Below are 15,277 nucleotides of genomic sequence, written 5' to 3' on the forward strand. Positions count from 1 at the left end.
TTTCAATTACAAAATATAAGGTGCAAACATGAATAATCTTAATATCATCTATTCCTTAATATCATCTGTTCCTTGCCTGACCCATGGCAAAAGATAGTTCTCCTTCTAATGGGGTTCCTTGGAGGGTGTGCAGGACCAGGGGTCCCTCCCTTTAGGGCCTTGACTAGGCAGGGGGCTGCTCACTCAGCCCCTTCTCTGGGTTTGCCCACCCCAAATGTCTTTCCCCTGTGAGATCTAAGGGCCCAATGACTCACACTCCCTTAGGTGGCGGTGGTCAGGGCGCAGCTTGATGGCGTCTCCTCTGCTGGAGCACCTCTCCAGGTCTCGCCTGCGCTGCTGGGTTCCTCCCCACCCTGTGCTCTGTTCTGGGCACCGAGGGCTCAGCTCCTCTCAGTTGCTGCACCACTGCTGCTGGCTCCTGGGTGCTGGGCCTCACACTGCAGCACTACCATTTCCCCGTGCCCTGGCTAAGTAATGAGGGCTCTCTAAGCACAGACTTAGCTCCAGCCAGCCGTCCTCATGCCGGGTGGTTAACCCAAGCAGCCTCTGCTACTCCCTGCCTCCCAAGGCTCAGGCCCATGTGCTGCCCTGAGCACTGTGGGACCTGGCCACTTGCTGGGAGATGGGGCCTGAGCCGCCTCACTGCAGCCCCAAGGCCTTTGCCCTTTGTGCTGCCCCACGCACAGTGCGGTCCTCTGGCCCTGCCGGGGTTGCAGGCTCAAGTCACTGCTTGCAGCTCCCAAAGCCTGGGCTCCGTGCACTGAACCATGCACCATGATGGGCCCAAGTGGTCTCACACTGCTCCCAGGGCCAGATCTCCCCACACCATCCCTGTGCACCGTCAACAGACCGAGTGGTCTCTCACCGCTCCCAAGGCCGCTCCTTCAGTGGCAGCTTCAGAGCCTTGAGCCAATTGACTATGGGGGGAGAGCTCCCCAGTTTTTCTTGGCTCTGCTTTTCTTGAGTCCCTTGCTATAGCTCCCCTCCTGCTGGGCACGCAGCTCCTTTTATATGCTCCAGAGCTCTGCCCCTGAAGTCTTCTGGACCTGACAGTTTACAGTCTTCAATCAGGTCCGAAGGAGCTCTTTTCCCCACCCCCAGGAAAGGGGCATGACTTTTTCTCCTGTTGCCTCCTGATTGATGGATGGGCTCCACCAATCAAAACAGCTGGATCTCAAGCCTGGGACTCAGCCCAAGCTCCGAAAGGTAAGCCTGCTACACTTATTTCCAGTCTAAAACAGTTTTCCAGCTGTTTGTGCCCATTAGACCTTGTCTTCCCTTGGGGTGCCCTATTGAACAGATGTTCTCCCAGTTTCTGATGCACACCCCTTATATACTTATAGGCCTCCAACACGTCACCCACAACCCTTTGCTTCTCTAGGCTGAAGAGTCCCGTGTCTCTCAGCCTCTTCTCGTAAGGCCTGTTCTCTTGACCTCTGATCATGCGTGTGGCTCTCCATTGGACTCTCTCAAGCTTCTCCACATTCTTTCCAAAGTGCAGAGTCCAGAATTGGATGCAGTACTCCAGCTGCAGCCTCACCAAGGCTGAGTAAAGTGGGAGGATTACTTCTTGGGTCTTGCTTGAGATGCATTGGTAGATGCAAGCCACAGTTTTATTTGCATTTCTGGCTGTGGCATCGCATTAGTGGCTCATGTTCATCTTGTGGTCAATCATGATGCCCAAGTCTCTTTTGGTTGTGGTGCTAGTGATTGTAGCACTGCTGAACCTATGAGTATGATGTGATTTTTTTCTCCTGAGGTGGACCACCTTGCATTTCTCAGTGTTGAATGTCATCAGGTTTTGATCCACCCACCTTGTGAGCCTGTCTGGTCGGCCTGAATTGCCAGCCTATCCTCTAGAGCGACCGCACTTCCCCATAATTTGGTGTCATCTGCGAACTTAGCCAGTTCACTTCTGACACTTGAATCCAGATCATTTATGAATATATTAAAGAGTACTGGTCTGAGTACTGAGCCCTGGGAGACATCACTGGTCACCATGTGCCATGTTGACTCAGTTCCATCAACCATCATTCTCTTGGTTTGACCACGGAGTCAGTTCCCCAGCCATTGGACTGTAAGGTTGTCATGGCAGACCAAGTCAAAGGCTTTTTTGAAATCTAAATATATGACATCAACCTCTTCTCCTTTGTCCAGGTGATGTGTCACCTGGTCATAGAAGGAAATGAGGTTGGTCAGGCAAGACCTACCCACAGAAAAGCCACATTGGCTATCTCTCAGGATGCTGCATTTTGTTAACCTGTTGTTGATGGTTTCTTTGATGATTTTTTCCAGGGTCTTTCCAGGGATTGAGGTCTAACTAATTGGACTGTAGTTCCCTAGATTTTTCTTCCTTCCTTTCTTGAAGATAAGCACCACATTGGCCTTCTTCCAATTTTCAGGAACCTCTCCTGAGAACCACCAGTTCTCATATATCCTTGCCATTGGTCATGCTATGATGTTGGCCAACTCTTTTAGCACTCTTGGGTGCCTTCTGTCTGGGTCAGCTGACTTGTGTATGTCCAGTCTCTCAAGTTGTTCCCTCACAAGATCTTCACCAATTATAGGTGTATGGTTGCCCTTACCCTGGTAGTCCTGCATCCTGTCAGGCAGGGTGATCCCCTTGGGTTGGTGGAAAACCGATGCAAAGTTATCATTGAGATTAGCTTTTTCCTGGGTGTCAGTTGTCAGCTGCCCCATTTGGTTCACCAACTGTCTGATGTTGCCCTTGTGTTTTTTTCTGACTGCCCATTTATTTGAAAAAGGACTTTTTATTGTTCTTGATTCCCATATCCAGTTTGAGTTTGGTTTCATCTTTGGCTTTTCTGCTGTACTCCCTACAGGTGCGAGCCAGTGCTGCATAAGTCTCCTTAGTGGTAGTTCCCAACTTCCATCCCTTATAAGCTTGTCTTTCCAGATTCAGGATGTCCATAAATTCCCTATTGAACCAAGAGGGTCTCCCAGCCCTTTTGTTACCTTCCTATAGGTCAAAATGGACTTCCCTTGTGCTTTTAGGATCACCTAGGGCAGAGCTATTCAATTGGCAGCCCATAGGTTGCATATGGCCTAGCAAGTTTTAATTCAGGGTGGGCAATAATTTTGGCGACAGGCCACTTAATGAGTTTTGGTGAGCTGTTGAAGGCTGCACACATAAAATCTTTCAGAAGATATTTAATCCAACTACAGATAAAAAACAAATCATATACCAAAAATCAAACATGTAATACAACATATTTTCATTTTATGTCAAAAAATATTTTTTCATAGATTTCATAGACATTAGGGCTGGAAGGGACCCTTCCCCAGGGGCAGGAATTCAGCTGGGGTCATAGGATTCCAGCAAGAAAAACATTCAGATTTTTCTTGAAGGTGTTCAAAGTAGGTGCTTGAACCACCTCTGGCAGCGGGCTACTCCAGACCTTGGGGGCTCGGACAGTAAAAAAGTTCTTCCTTATGTCCAGCCTGAAACGGTCTTGCAGGAGTTTATAACCATTTGACCTTGTCTTCCCTTGGGGTGCTCTGGTGAACAAACATTCCCCCAGATCCTGGTGAACACCTCTTATAAACTTATAGGTGGCCATCAGATCACCCCTGAGCCTGCACTTTTCCAGGCTGAAGAGTCCCATAGCTCTTAGCCTGTTGTCATAAAGTCTGTTTTCCTGACCTCTGATCATGTGTGTGGCTCTTCTCTGGACTCTCTCAAGCTTCTACACATCCTTTTTGAATTGTGGAGCCCAAAACTGGATGCAGTACTTCAGCTGTGGCCTCACCAAGGACATATACAATGGGAGAATGACGTCCTGGGATTTGCTTGAGAAGCATCTATGGATGCAAGCCAGGGTTTTGCTCACTTTACTAGCCGCAGCATCACATTGAAGGCTCATGTTCATCTTCAGGTCACTCCTGAGCCCCAAGACCCTCTCATCTGTAGTGCTAGCCAGAGATTGGTCAAGCACGACCTATCCACAACAAACCCGTGCTGGCTTTCCCTCAGGATGTTGCCATTGGCCAGTCCATTAAGAATGGCCTCTTTGATAATCTTTTCTAAGACCTTCCCCAGGATAGAGGTCAGGCTGATGGGCCTGTAGTTTCCTGGATCCACTTTCCTTCCTTTCTTGAAGACAGGCACCACATTGGCCTTCTTCCAATCATCGGGCACTTCACCAGAGCACCAGGAGCCAGGGTCAGCTGACTTAGTTTCATACTTTCATAGTTAGTAGGGTTGGAAGGGACCTGAGCAGATCATCAAGTCTGACCCCCTGCCGGGGCAAAAAAGAGTATTGGGGTCACATGACCCGGCCAGGTGTTCATTCAGACTCCTTTTAAAGACCCCCAGGGTAGGAGCGAGCACCAGATGGTTCCAGATCCTAGCCGCCCTGACTATGAAGTAGTGCCTCCTGATATATAGTCTAAATCTACCCTCTGGTAGTTTGTGACCATTATTTCTTGTCACTCCTGGTAGTGCTCGGGGGAACAGGGATTCTCCCAGTGCCTGTTGGTCCCCCCTGACTAGTTTGTAAATGGCCATTAGATCCCCCCTCAGCCCTCTCTTTTGGAGGCTGAACAGGTTCAGGTCCTGTAGCCTTTCGTCGTAGGTCCTGCCCTGCTGACCCCTGATCATACGAGTGGCCCTCCTCTGCACCTTCTCCATGATGTCCACATCCCTCCTGAAGTGCAGCACCTAGAACCGGATGCAGTACTTCAACTGGAGCCTAACCAGTGTCACATAGAGGGGGAGGATCACCTCCTTGGACCTGCTTGAGATGCATCTGTGGATGCATGACAAGGTGCGGTTGGCCTTCCTAACTGCCTCCCCACACCATCGGCCCATGTTGATATTGGCCTCAATAAGGACTCCAAAATCCTTCTCTGCCTCTTCACTGACAAGAAGGGAATTACTCAGTGTGTAGGTCTGCTGATGGTTCTTCCTCCCCAGGTGCAGTACCCTGTACTTGTCAGTGTTGAAACCAATCCTGTTCTCTTCCGCCCACCCCTGAAGCCTGTCCAGATCCAATTGCAGCCTGTTCCTTCCTTCTAGCGTGCCCACATCCCCCCACATCTTAGTGTCATCAGCAAATTTGAACAGGGTGCATTTTACCCCTTTGTCCAAGTCTCTGATGAAGATGTTGAACAGTGCGGGCATGAGGGCCGAGCCCTGGGGGACCCCACTGCCCACATCCCTCCAGGTTGAATAAGACCCGTCCACCACCACTCTCTGGATGCGGCCCTTCAGCCAGTTAGTGACCCACTTGACTATGTAAGCATCTACACCACAGTCTCCTAGTTTTTTAATGAGAATGGGGTGAGAGACCATGTTGAAGGCCTTCCTAAAGTCCAGAAAGACTATATCCACTGTGACACCTGCATCCAGGGATTTGATGCCCTGGTCACAGAAGGCCACCAGGTTGGTCTGACAGGACCTACCTCTAATGAACCCGTCTTGGTTGCCCCTAAGCATAGTCTCTCCTGCTGACCCCTCGTGGACATGAGCCAGGATAATTTTCTCAAAAAGCTTCCCTAGGACTGAGGTAAGACTAACAGGCCTATAGTTTCCTGGGTCCTCCAACCTCTCTTTTTTGAAAATGGGAACCACATTGGCCCTTTTCCGGTCCTCTGGCACATCTCCAGAGCACCATGAGTGCTCATAAAGCCATGCCAGAGGTCCCACAATAACCTCTGCTAGTTTCCTCAGCACTCTGGGATGGAGCTCGTAAGGACCTGGTGATTTAAATATGTCCAGTGCCTCCAGAAGTTCCCTGACTAGGTCCTCGCTGACCCTGGGTGTGACTCCCATGGGGCCCATGGGAGTCCCAGTGGGGGGGATGACCAGGTCCCTACTCAGAAAAATGGAGGCAAAGAAATTGTTGAATAGGTTAGCTTTACTGTCTGGTGTGATGACCAGATTTCCTAGTATGTCCTGCAGAGGCCCCACGTTACCTGGTACCTTCTTTTTCCCCACTATGTATTTAGAAAAGGACTTCTTGTTGTCCTTGATCTGGGTAGCTAGTCCCAGTTCCAGCTCTGCCTTGGCCTTCCTGACCGCCCCCCTACAGTCCCAAGCAACAGAGGTATAGTCCTCTCTGGTGAAGGCCCCTCCCTTCCAATGGGTGTATGCCTCCTTTTGAGCCTGGAAACATTTCTGGATCCTTTCTTGAGCTATGGGAGCCCTTGCGCCCTCCTGCCCCCTTTGATCCATGTAGAGATTACCTCCCTTTAGGCTTGGAGGATTGTCTCCTGAAGGAACAACTATTCTTCTTGGACACCCAACTCCCCCTGCCTCCTGGACCTCAGTGTCTCCCCCACTAATCTCCTTGCCTCATTGAAATCCACCCTCCTGAAGTACAGGGCTGCTGTCTTGCTGAAGGCCTTCATCACCTTGTGCTGGATGGTGAATTCCAGCAGGCAATGATCACTGTCACCTATTTGGTCAAGCATCCACAGTCCCCCCACCAGGTTGTCACCCATGACCAGATCCAACAAGGCATCACCCCTGGTGGGGCTGATCACCTCCTGGGCTAGATGGAGGTCCTGTATCTCAGTTAGGAACCTATATGAGCAGTCAGACCTGGCTGACTGCTCCTCCCAGCAGATATCTGGAATGTTTAGGTCATCCATGATGACCACATCCTTTGACCTAACTGCCTCTGTGAGCTGACTTAAGAATTCCTGGTCTATCTCTTCTCCTTGGTTGGGTGGTCTGTAGTAGACCCCCACCATTAAGTCCCTTTCTCCCCAACCTCCTTGCATTCTAACCCAGAGCACTTTGGTCTGCCCTCCTCTGACCCAGTGCTACTCATTGAGGAAGTGTATTGCTGCTTGACACGCCCACCTTTCTTCCCTGTCCTAATTCAGGCTGTAGCCTTTGATGTTCACCGCCCAGTCATGTGTTGGATCCCACCACTTTTTGGTGAACCCCACTATGTCTGACTTGGTGTTAGCTATCAGGAGGGCAAATTTCTCCTGCTAGTTCCCCATACTGCGAGCATTAGTATAGAGGCATTTGAGGCCTCCTGAAGATCCATGCACTGCCCCCCTAATCCCAGTACTACACAGGCCCCTGTTACTTACCTGGGTATTTGTTCTGCTCATCATCGGTCTAGGCTGGGCTGCTTTTGTGAGTGATGCTTGGTTTGGTGGTCCAAGGCTTCCTCCACTCTCATCTTCCCCCGAGCCTAGTTTAAAGCCCGCTGGAGGAGATCAGCCAACCTAGAAGGTGTCCAGGCTCTCAAGGTGTTCCTTCATGAGGTCAGCATTGATGGAGGGCAAGGAATCACCCTCACCCAGGCGTCCCTGTCCCATAATGGGCCAGGGTGTCCCATGGGACTTGTGAAAGACCAACACAAAGTACCTATTTAATAAGCTAGCTTTTTTCTGGGCATCAGTCGTCAGTTGTCCCTTCTGGTTTAGAAGGGGTTCAATGTCGCCCTTGCTTTTCCCCCAGTTCCCCACATATCTAAAAAAGGACTTTTTATTGTTGTTTATGCTTGTAGCCAGTTGGAGTTCCATTGCAGACTTGGCTTTCCTGATTTGCTCCCTGCAGTTTCGAGCCAGTGCAGAATATTCCTCCTTGGAGGTGGATCCCATCCTCTATCCTTTTTAGGTCTTTCTTTTTGATGCAGGACATCCGCTAGTTCCTTGCTGAGCCAAGGGGGCTGCTGTGCCCTTTTTCTGCCTTTCCTCTGAGACAGAATAGTCTTAGCCTGTGCATCTAGGATCTCTCCCTTGAGGAGCAAACACTCTTCCTGCACTCCCCTCCCCTTGGGGTCATGGTCCTTTATGACATCACCAACAAGTCTCCTGAGTTTGTCAAAGTCAGCCCTCCTGAAGTCAAGGACCTCTGTACTGCCTACTGACTTGCCATCTTTTTGGGGGATGGTGAAGGTGATCAGCTCATGGTCGCTATCACCCAGCTTCTCTTCGATCATTAAGTCACTGATTAGGTCATCCCCAGTTGCCAGTACCAGGTCAAGCAGCGCTTTATTTCTTGTTGGCCCACAGACTTCTTGAGTTAGATACAGCTCATACACGCATGTGAGGAAGCTTTGCGACAGATTTGGCCAAATGCTCTTCCCACGAGATGTCTGGGTAGTTGAAGTCTCCCATGACAACCATGGACTGGGAGCATGCAGCTTCAGCCAATTCCCTGGTGAACTCCTGGTCAATCTCTTGATTCTGGGAGGGAGGTCTGTAGTAGACTCCCACAATTGCATCCCCTGTGCCGTGTTCCCCACGGATTTTAACCCAGAGGGTTTCCAGTCATCCACCCTGGGTGCCAGTGTCGGCTTGTAGGGACGTGTAGCTTTTCTTGACATAGAGTGTTACATCCCCGCCCCTTTTGTCCACTCAATCCCTCCTGTATAGGGTATAGCCAGTCGTGGGTGGAGTCCCACCAGGTCTCCATTATCCCTTCAACATCATAATTGTTTGTGTTGAGAAGGAGGACAATTTCCTTTTGTTTATTTCCCAAGCTTCTGGCATTCATGTACAGGCATGCAAGTGTCCCCTTGGGGGCTCTTGCCTTGCCTACCGGTTGTTCCAGGGATGGGGCAGGGGTGGGCTCCTTTAAGTGCCTTGGCCTGCTGGCTTTGCAAGGGTTGCTCAGTGGGCCAGCAGTGGTGGTAACCCCCCCATCCTCCAGCAGGCTTAGTTTAAAGCCCAGTGGAGCAGGTCAGCCAGTCTGGCTGAGAAGAGCCACCTCCCCAGTGGAGAGAAGTGGAGGCTGTCCCTTCCCAGCAGCTTGCTGCCTCTCTCACCAAAGAAAGAGCTGTGGTCATGAAAGCTGAAGCCTTCCCAATGACACCAACACCATAGTCTTTGGTTCAGTACCTCGATCCTCCTCTCCCTCCTCAGCCTGTAGCCTGAAACTGGAAGAATCAAGGAAAACACCACCTGCACCTCAAACCCTGCTCCCAAATCCCTGTAGCACTCAACGACCCAGCTGGGAGGGTTCCAAGCCATGTCATTGGTGCCCACATGGATAAGGAGCATAGGGTAGTGGTCAGTGGGCTGGAGGAGTTTAGGGATCTTCTCTGCAATGTCTCGGATACAGGCTCCCAGGAAGAAGCAGACTTCCCAGGCCAAGGCGTCAGGGTGGCAGATTGCCCCCTCAGTCCCCCTCAGGATGGAGTCTCCCACAACAAACACTTTGCGTTTTGTCTTAGGGAGAGCATGGTAGCTGCAGTTGAGCCTGTGATGCCTGCAGGAGCTGGCAACTTATCAGGCTCTGCTGGGGCTGCAAGAGGTTCATACTTGTTGCAAAGCTCCAGCGGGGGGTGGGAGGGGACCTTGGTATGGTGGGCCTTGTGGCCCTTGACCACCTTGATCCATCCCCTTGGCTGAACAGGATGGGAGGTCCTGGTGTCCTCCCTTGTCCTGGAAGGCGACCGTGGTCGACCCTCTGGCTCCTGGGGGAGAAGGCCTGGCAGTAGGAGTTGATCTCCTGCTCACAGTCCCTGATGGCACACAGTGTCTGGACTGCAGCCTGGAGCTCCTCCAGATGGCATGCCAGAGACCCCAAAAGGGAGCAGACCTCACAAGGAGAGGTGGCCATGCTCTCAGATTCCAGAGCCTGAAAAAGTGACAGCGAACCCCTGCAGCCAAGAACCAGGGGCTCTGTCTGTGTGGAGGCCTCGGAGGCACCAGAGGGGGCGGTCACAGACCCCGAGGGGATCTTCAGGTTGCAGCACATGCCCATCCGTGGCATGCTGCTGGGAGGTCGGCCACGGCTGGGACTGCCTACCCTAGGGCGAGGGCGCACAGGCAGGTCCTTGGGCCCTCCCGCTCACCCTCATGTGCAAACTCCATGCTAGCTCATGCGCCGGGCAGACAAGCATGCCTGTTTGCTTTGGCTGGGCCCTGGGACATTGGTAAATGTGGACATGGGTACGGCGCAGGCTGCTCCAGAAGGGAGCGGGCAGGACTTGGCCTTATGCAGAGCCCTGTGAAGATAGCTATGGGCCAGGTCAAATCAACTGGTGGGCAACTGCCCATGGGCTGGATCCAATCAGTTGGTGGGCTGGATCTGGCCCATGCCATATTTTACCCAGCCGCGGTTAAGTCAAGGTCCCTAGTCTCTTATCTGGCTGCTGCTCTCTGTATCAGTCTGACTATAACAGCAGCTGGAGCCTCTGGGCTCTCCCTCTCTCCTCCAGGTGCTGCTTTGTGCCTCTGCCTCAAGGGGTGGAGCAGTCTGGTATGTGGCACAGGAAGCTGAAGGTTAGTCCAGGGCTGTGTGGGGGTGGGGAAATCACACTCAGGTGGTCCAGTGGGGTAGGGGAGGTCACTTGGTGCAGCAGTGGGGGTGGAGGTAGGGTGGCCATACGTCCTGGTTTGGCTGAAACACTCCAGGATTCCACTGCAGGATTCCAGGACTCCAGGAGCAGCGGTGCCCCTGCCCAGCTGCCTGCATAACGCACCACGCCACTCTGCCTCCCTGCTGGACTCCAGCCCAGAACTTATGACCAATTGGCCAGGACCAGGCTACAGTATCTTGGAGTGTCCCAGCCAAGCCAGGATGCATGGACACCCTAGGTGGAAGGAGGAGTTGCATTTGTGGTATAAGGCTTGTGGCTAACCCAGTGTGGCCTGAGCAGCATGTGGCTCCCACTGGTACAGCCCCTGGGGGTTTAGAAATTAGACAGCCCTGGCCTAGGAGAATCTGACCAATTCAAGAAGAACCCTTCCCTAGGAAATGCATAATTGTGCTAGTTCATTACAGAAAACTTATTACCACACGGCACGTACTGTTTAACGGTAGATATTTTATCTGAGGCTGACATATAGTTAATCAACATTAAGCCATAAATTCAGTTAAACTAAATAACCTGAAATAATATTAAATCTACTTTACAAGTTTAAAAAAAATATTTCATGAAATATACAGCTGATCTGCACACTGAATTGATTTAATATAACTGACCATATTGAAGTTAAAGATCATTTTTAAACCTACTGCCTATGATCCCTGATAGTACTGTGAACATTCACACAGCTGCAGAAGGCACTTGCTTTCTTAATGCTTTAAGGGCTGGCAGCTGAAAAGTGGGGGAAGTGGGAAAATATACCTTCTGAGATCATTGTTACTATTTTCAGATCTTAACGGTGACAGCTGTTAAAAGGTAAATATGGACACTTACGAGTCTCTTATATGGCTGCATTTAAGCCAGTCAGGTTTTTTTCTTTTGTATGGCAAATAATTGGTTTTAATTACCATAATTCTTTTATGAAGAAAACGTTAAAATATTAGAAAAGGTAAGCATTTCTTTTTAGGTAAAAAGTGATTAAAGTCAAGTCTGATAGCTGTTTTTGAATATTACAATCTCATGTGCTGCTTTGATACCACATCATCTTGTGATGATACACAATGGAGAAATAGGGAAGGAAAAGGAAGTCATGTCCCAAAGCAGATTTCTGGTGGAGCAGCAAGAAAGAACATGTATATAGCACAAGCACAAAGATGTGCGCTGTTTGGAACTGTGAAGAGACTTATCATTGGTGTTTCCTGTATCCTTTCCTGTATCTTATATACATACATAAACTACAACATTTAGTAAGTTATAAAATATCACTAACCTAAGTCTTCTATGTCTTTCCTTTCCCTGCTTACATCACTTTCTCTATTTCCATTTCCACTTTCCTTCCCTTCTGTGTCTCTTGTTTTCTGTTTCTTAAAAAAAGACACATAACCTTTACCCATTTTCCTTTAAACTGTAACAGTTTTTCTCTAAATAGAACATTGTCCCCTCTTCCCCTCTTCCTCTTGTTCTTCCTATAATTTTCTGTTCTTCATTTCCTCCTTCCTGCTTTACATACTCTTCCTTTTCTCCCCATATGAATTCTATTTCCACCTTCCTTTTTCTGCTGCATTTCTCCCTTTTTGTAGTCTTGGCCTCTCTTAATGTTATGCCTGCCTTTTTCCAGCTAGCAGGGTGGCGATGCTGAATACTACTTGCAGTTCTTCAGTTACAATCAGTATGTATCCCCTATTTTGTCTGAAATGCATACTTATAATTACGTAAAGAATGTCGTCTCTCAACCTGCCACTGCTACTCATTAGTATCTGAAAAAGTAGGCTGTTGCCTACAAACTTGCATGGCTCTCTGAACCAGTTAGCCAATATGGTGCCACCCTCCCGTCACTTCAGACTAACATGCCGAACGTCCTTTGCACTATTCATTAACTCACATCAGTGAATTAATTCATATGTCCTGTTGTCATTTTTTTAGGTAAACACATGTATTTAAAATAGTACTGATTTAAATGGAGTCTAACGTACCACTAGAGTAAAAATTTGTCATTGTACCAATAAAATATTTCTCATTTCCAACCACTGGTGTAGGGCTGTGTGAAGCTTCGGTCCCTGATTCCATTCAGCGGAGATTCGGCCTGTTTTGCTGGCCGAATCTCCAAATCCAAATCAAATCAGGATACCCTTTAATCTCTCCAAATCAAATCAGAACCCTCCAAAGCGATTCAGAGAGATTCAGAAAGATCTGGCAATTTGGACACAGACAGAGCTTTAACTGTTTTTTCTACATATCTCAAGGTACCAGGTGGCTCGTGAATGCTGTGATGCTGCGGTGCATGGAGTGTCCCACTGGAGCTTAGAGGGCTCCCCAGTGTGCTCAGCAGCAGACCCAGAAGTGGACCAGAAGCACTTCTGGGTCTGCTGGGGAGTGCGGGGGGGGGCCTCCCATAGCCCCTGGCTTGGCAACTGGTGCCTCCTGGGTCTAGGGGGGGCACCTAGGGTTCCCCCATGGCTGATTGCTGAGCTGGGGGGGCATGTGAGTGGCCCCCCCCCGCATGCTCCCCAGTGAACTTGGAAGTGGAGCAGAAGTACTTCCGGTCAACTTCTGGGTTTGCTGCCAAGCATGTGGGGGGCCCCCCCGTGCTCCTCTGGGACACTCCATCCACCCCAGCATTGCAGCATTCACGAGCCACACCTGGTACCTTGAGTATATAGAAAAAACATTTAAAGCTGTGTCTATGGCCGAATTCTCTGAATCAGCACTGAATCTTCAGATTCGAATCTACCAGTATCGAATTGGGGGCAGTGATCCAAATCAATGTATCGAATCACTGTCCCTGATTTGGGCTGAATCTGAATTGAATAGGGCCTGTTTTGCACACCCGTACAATGGTGCAGTAGATGGGGGTGGGAAAGAAAAGGCAGACAGAAGGCAAGACTGAAGTGAGGACAAAGCCTAACTGAAAGAAGGAAACACAGAGGTATTTTACGAAGAATAATAGACTCAAATTATCTAAACATTATCATTTCAATGTTCCTGAGGTTGATAATACTAAACTAACGCATTCTTCACATAGTGATGAACAGTTAGTTTTACCTTTAATTCTGCACTATACATATTTTAAAGGACTAGGAAACCAGGCAATAATACATCTGATATGCATAAGATGCTACACTAAGTGAGCCCAAAGAGACAACTTAGAGGGGTTATTAAACCAAATATTTACTATGCATACTGTAAATCTCTTTTTAGTGGTATGCATTCTAAAATTTAAAAATTCCATCATGCATCATTCAGTTTTTCAAGGTTCCCAAAATCTAGTATTCATGGGTCAAACCACTTGTGCAACACTACTTTTATGAAGGTGCCATGAACTTTTTCTGCAGAATTTGCATTCTTCTTTTAAATTAAGGCTGATAGTTTTGGATGACTTCATAATCTTTTTATCTTACCCTTAATACAAATTATTTTTGTATAGAAATGCTTAACGTGACCCTTCACTAGGAGTTTCCTAATATATATATACTTTAGCATGAGTGACTGGTGCCTGCTGAATCTGGGGGGGCACCCACAGAAGCCGCTGGCAGTGGTGGCCCTGTCAGGGGGGCCACCAGCCCTACTGACAGTATCAGTGTTGGCCGTCAAGGGGGCACTGGCCCCTTTTGGAGGGGGCACGTACACCCCCTACCAGTCTCCTATGTTCTTCAGACTCTTTTTTCCTTCTTTTTACATGTTAATTGCCAGATACTCTGTGGTATGATATTAAAACCCACAGTAAGAAGAAGTATGAATTTATTTTTTCCTCCCAAACAAATAATACATTTGTGTATTTTTTTTTAAATCATCATAGCATTTACAGAATTAGATTAAAAGTACCAGGAACTTTTCACATTTGAAATTAATGTCCATTAATAATACTAAGACAGCCATATTACAAAGTACTCTAAATAGAGTTAAGAATGACATTTGGAATTGCTCACCTTAGCCAAAGAAGCTTCCATTCTGTTTTTTGAAGATAATGAATTTTCAGTTGAATTTATGAAACTACTTCCAACACCAAGACTTCTATTTAGCATTAAATTATTTCCAAGATTTCCAAGCTGAGCTATATCTAGAACTGGACTTGCAGTAGGACTTTCATTTACCATGTTGCTGGCAATTAAAGACTTGCTCCTGTGATGCTCATGGAGGAGTTTTGCATTGGCTTCTGCTAGCCTCTCATTAGCTCTGTGAAAAATTAAGACACATAAAAGCAATTTTGTTAATTCTTGCACCACCACAACTGAATTTTATTATCTGACCAGTGTGCAATCTATTTTATAGATGCATATATGATTTCTATTACAATATTATCTGAAGACTTTTGAAGCATTTTTTCTCACAGAACTCTGGTGAGTTGGAATTACTATTATTCTTGTTTTACACACAGACAAGGCGTGTAATATAAAGACAATGTCTATGCCACAAACTTGCCATATCCTGCAGGGGGCCCCCACACATCACAGTTTGCTTGTACCAGATCCCAAAATAAAAACAGTGGCATGTTTAAGGGTTGTGTTGCCAGGCATGGTAAGTTTGTAGTCCAGACTAAGTCACTTACCCAAGGTCCAACAAGAAGTGTCTCAGGAACAGGTTGGGAATTCATAGACAAAGCTTGAAGGCACTTTTTGTGATTGTAAAATGCAGGCCACAGGACATTTCCAAAATAATTATTTTTCAACTAGAACCTGGCTGTTAGAAAAAACACAGATCCTGCATGTTCCCAAGACACAGGCTAGTACTTTAACTGTTGGACAATACATCCTTTCTTCATCAGTGACTTGGATGAGGGGGTAAATAGCACCCTGTTCAAATTTGCTTATGACACTAAGATGTGGGGGGATGTGGGCATGCTAGAAGGAAGGAATAGGCTGCAATCAGACCTAGACAGGTTACAGGGGTGGGTGGATGAGAATAGGATGGGATTCAACACTGACAAGTGCAAGGTGATGCACCTGGGGAGGAGGAACCAGCACCATACCTACAAGCTG

General features: G+C 48.2%; 1 protein-coding gene across 1 annotated transcript in view; it reads right to left on the minus strand.

Moving 5' to 3' along the window:
• Positions 1–14,494, minus strand: part of LOC109315631 (ankyrin repeat domain-containing protein 26-like) — a 28,438-nt gene extending 13,944 nt beyond the window's left edge. Inside the window, exon 1 of the mRNA XM_019543429.1 lies at positions 14,228–14,494. Coding sequence (XP_019398974.1) covers positions 14,228–14,395 — 168 coding nt within the window. The 5' untranslated portion in view covers positions 14,396–14,494. The remainder of the gene's footprint in view (positions 1–14,227) is intronic.
• Positions 14,495–15,277: the final 783 nt, after the last annotated feature.

Source organism: Crocodylus porosus, unplaced genomic scaffold, assembly GCF_001723895.1.
Source record: "Crocodylus porosus isolate Cpor-Errol unplaced genomic scaffold, CroPor_comp1, whole genome shotgun sequence".
Taxonomy (NCBI): Eukaryota; Metazoa; Chordata; order Crocodylia; family Crocodylidae; genus Crocodylus; species Crocodylus porosus.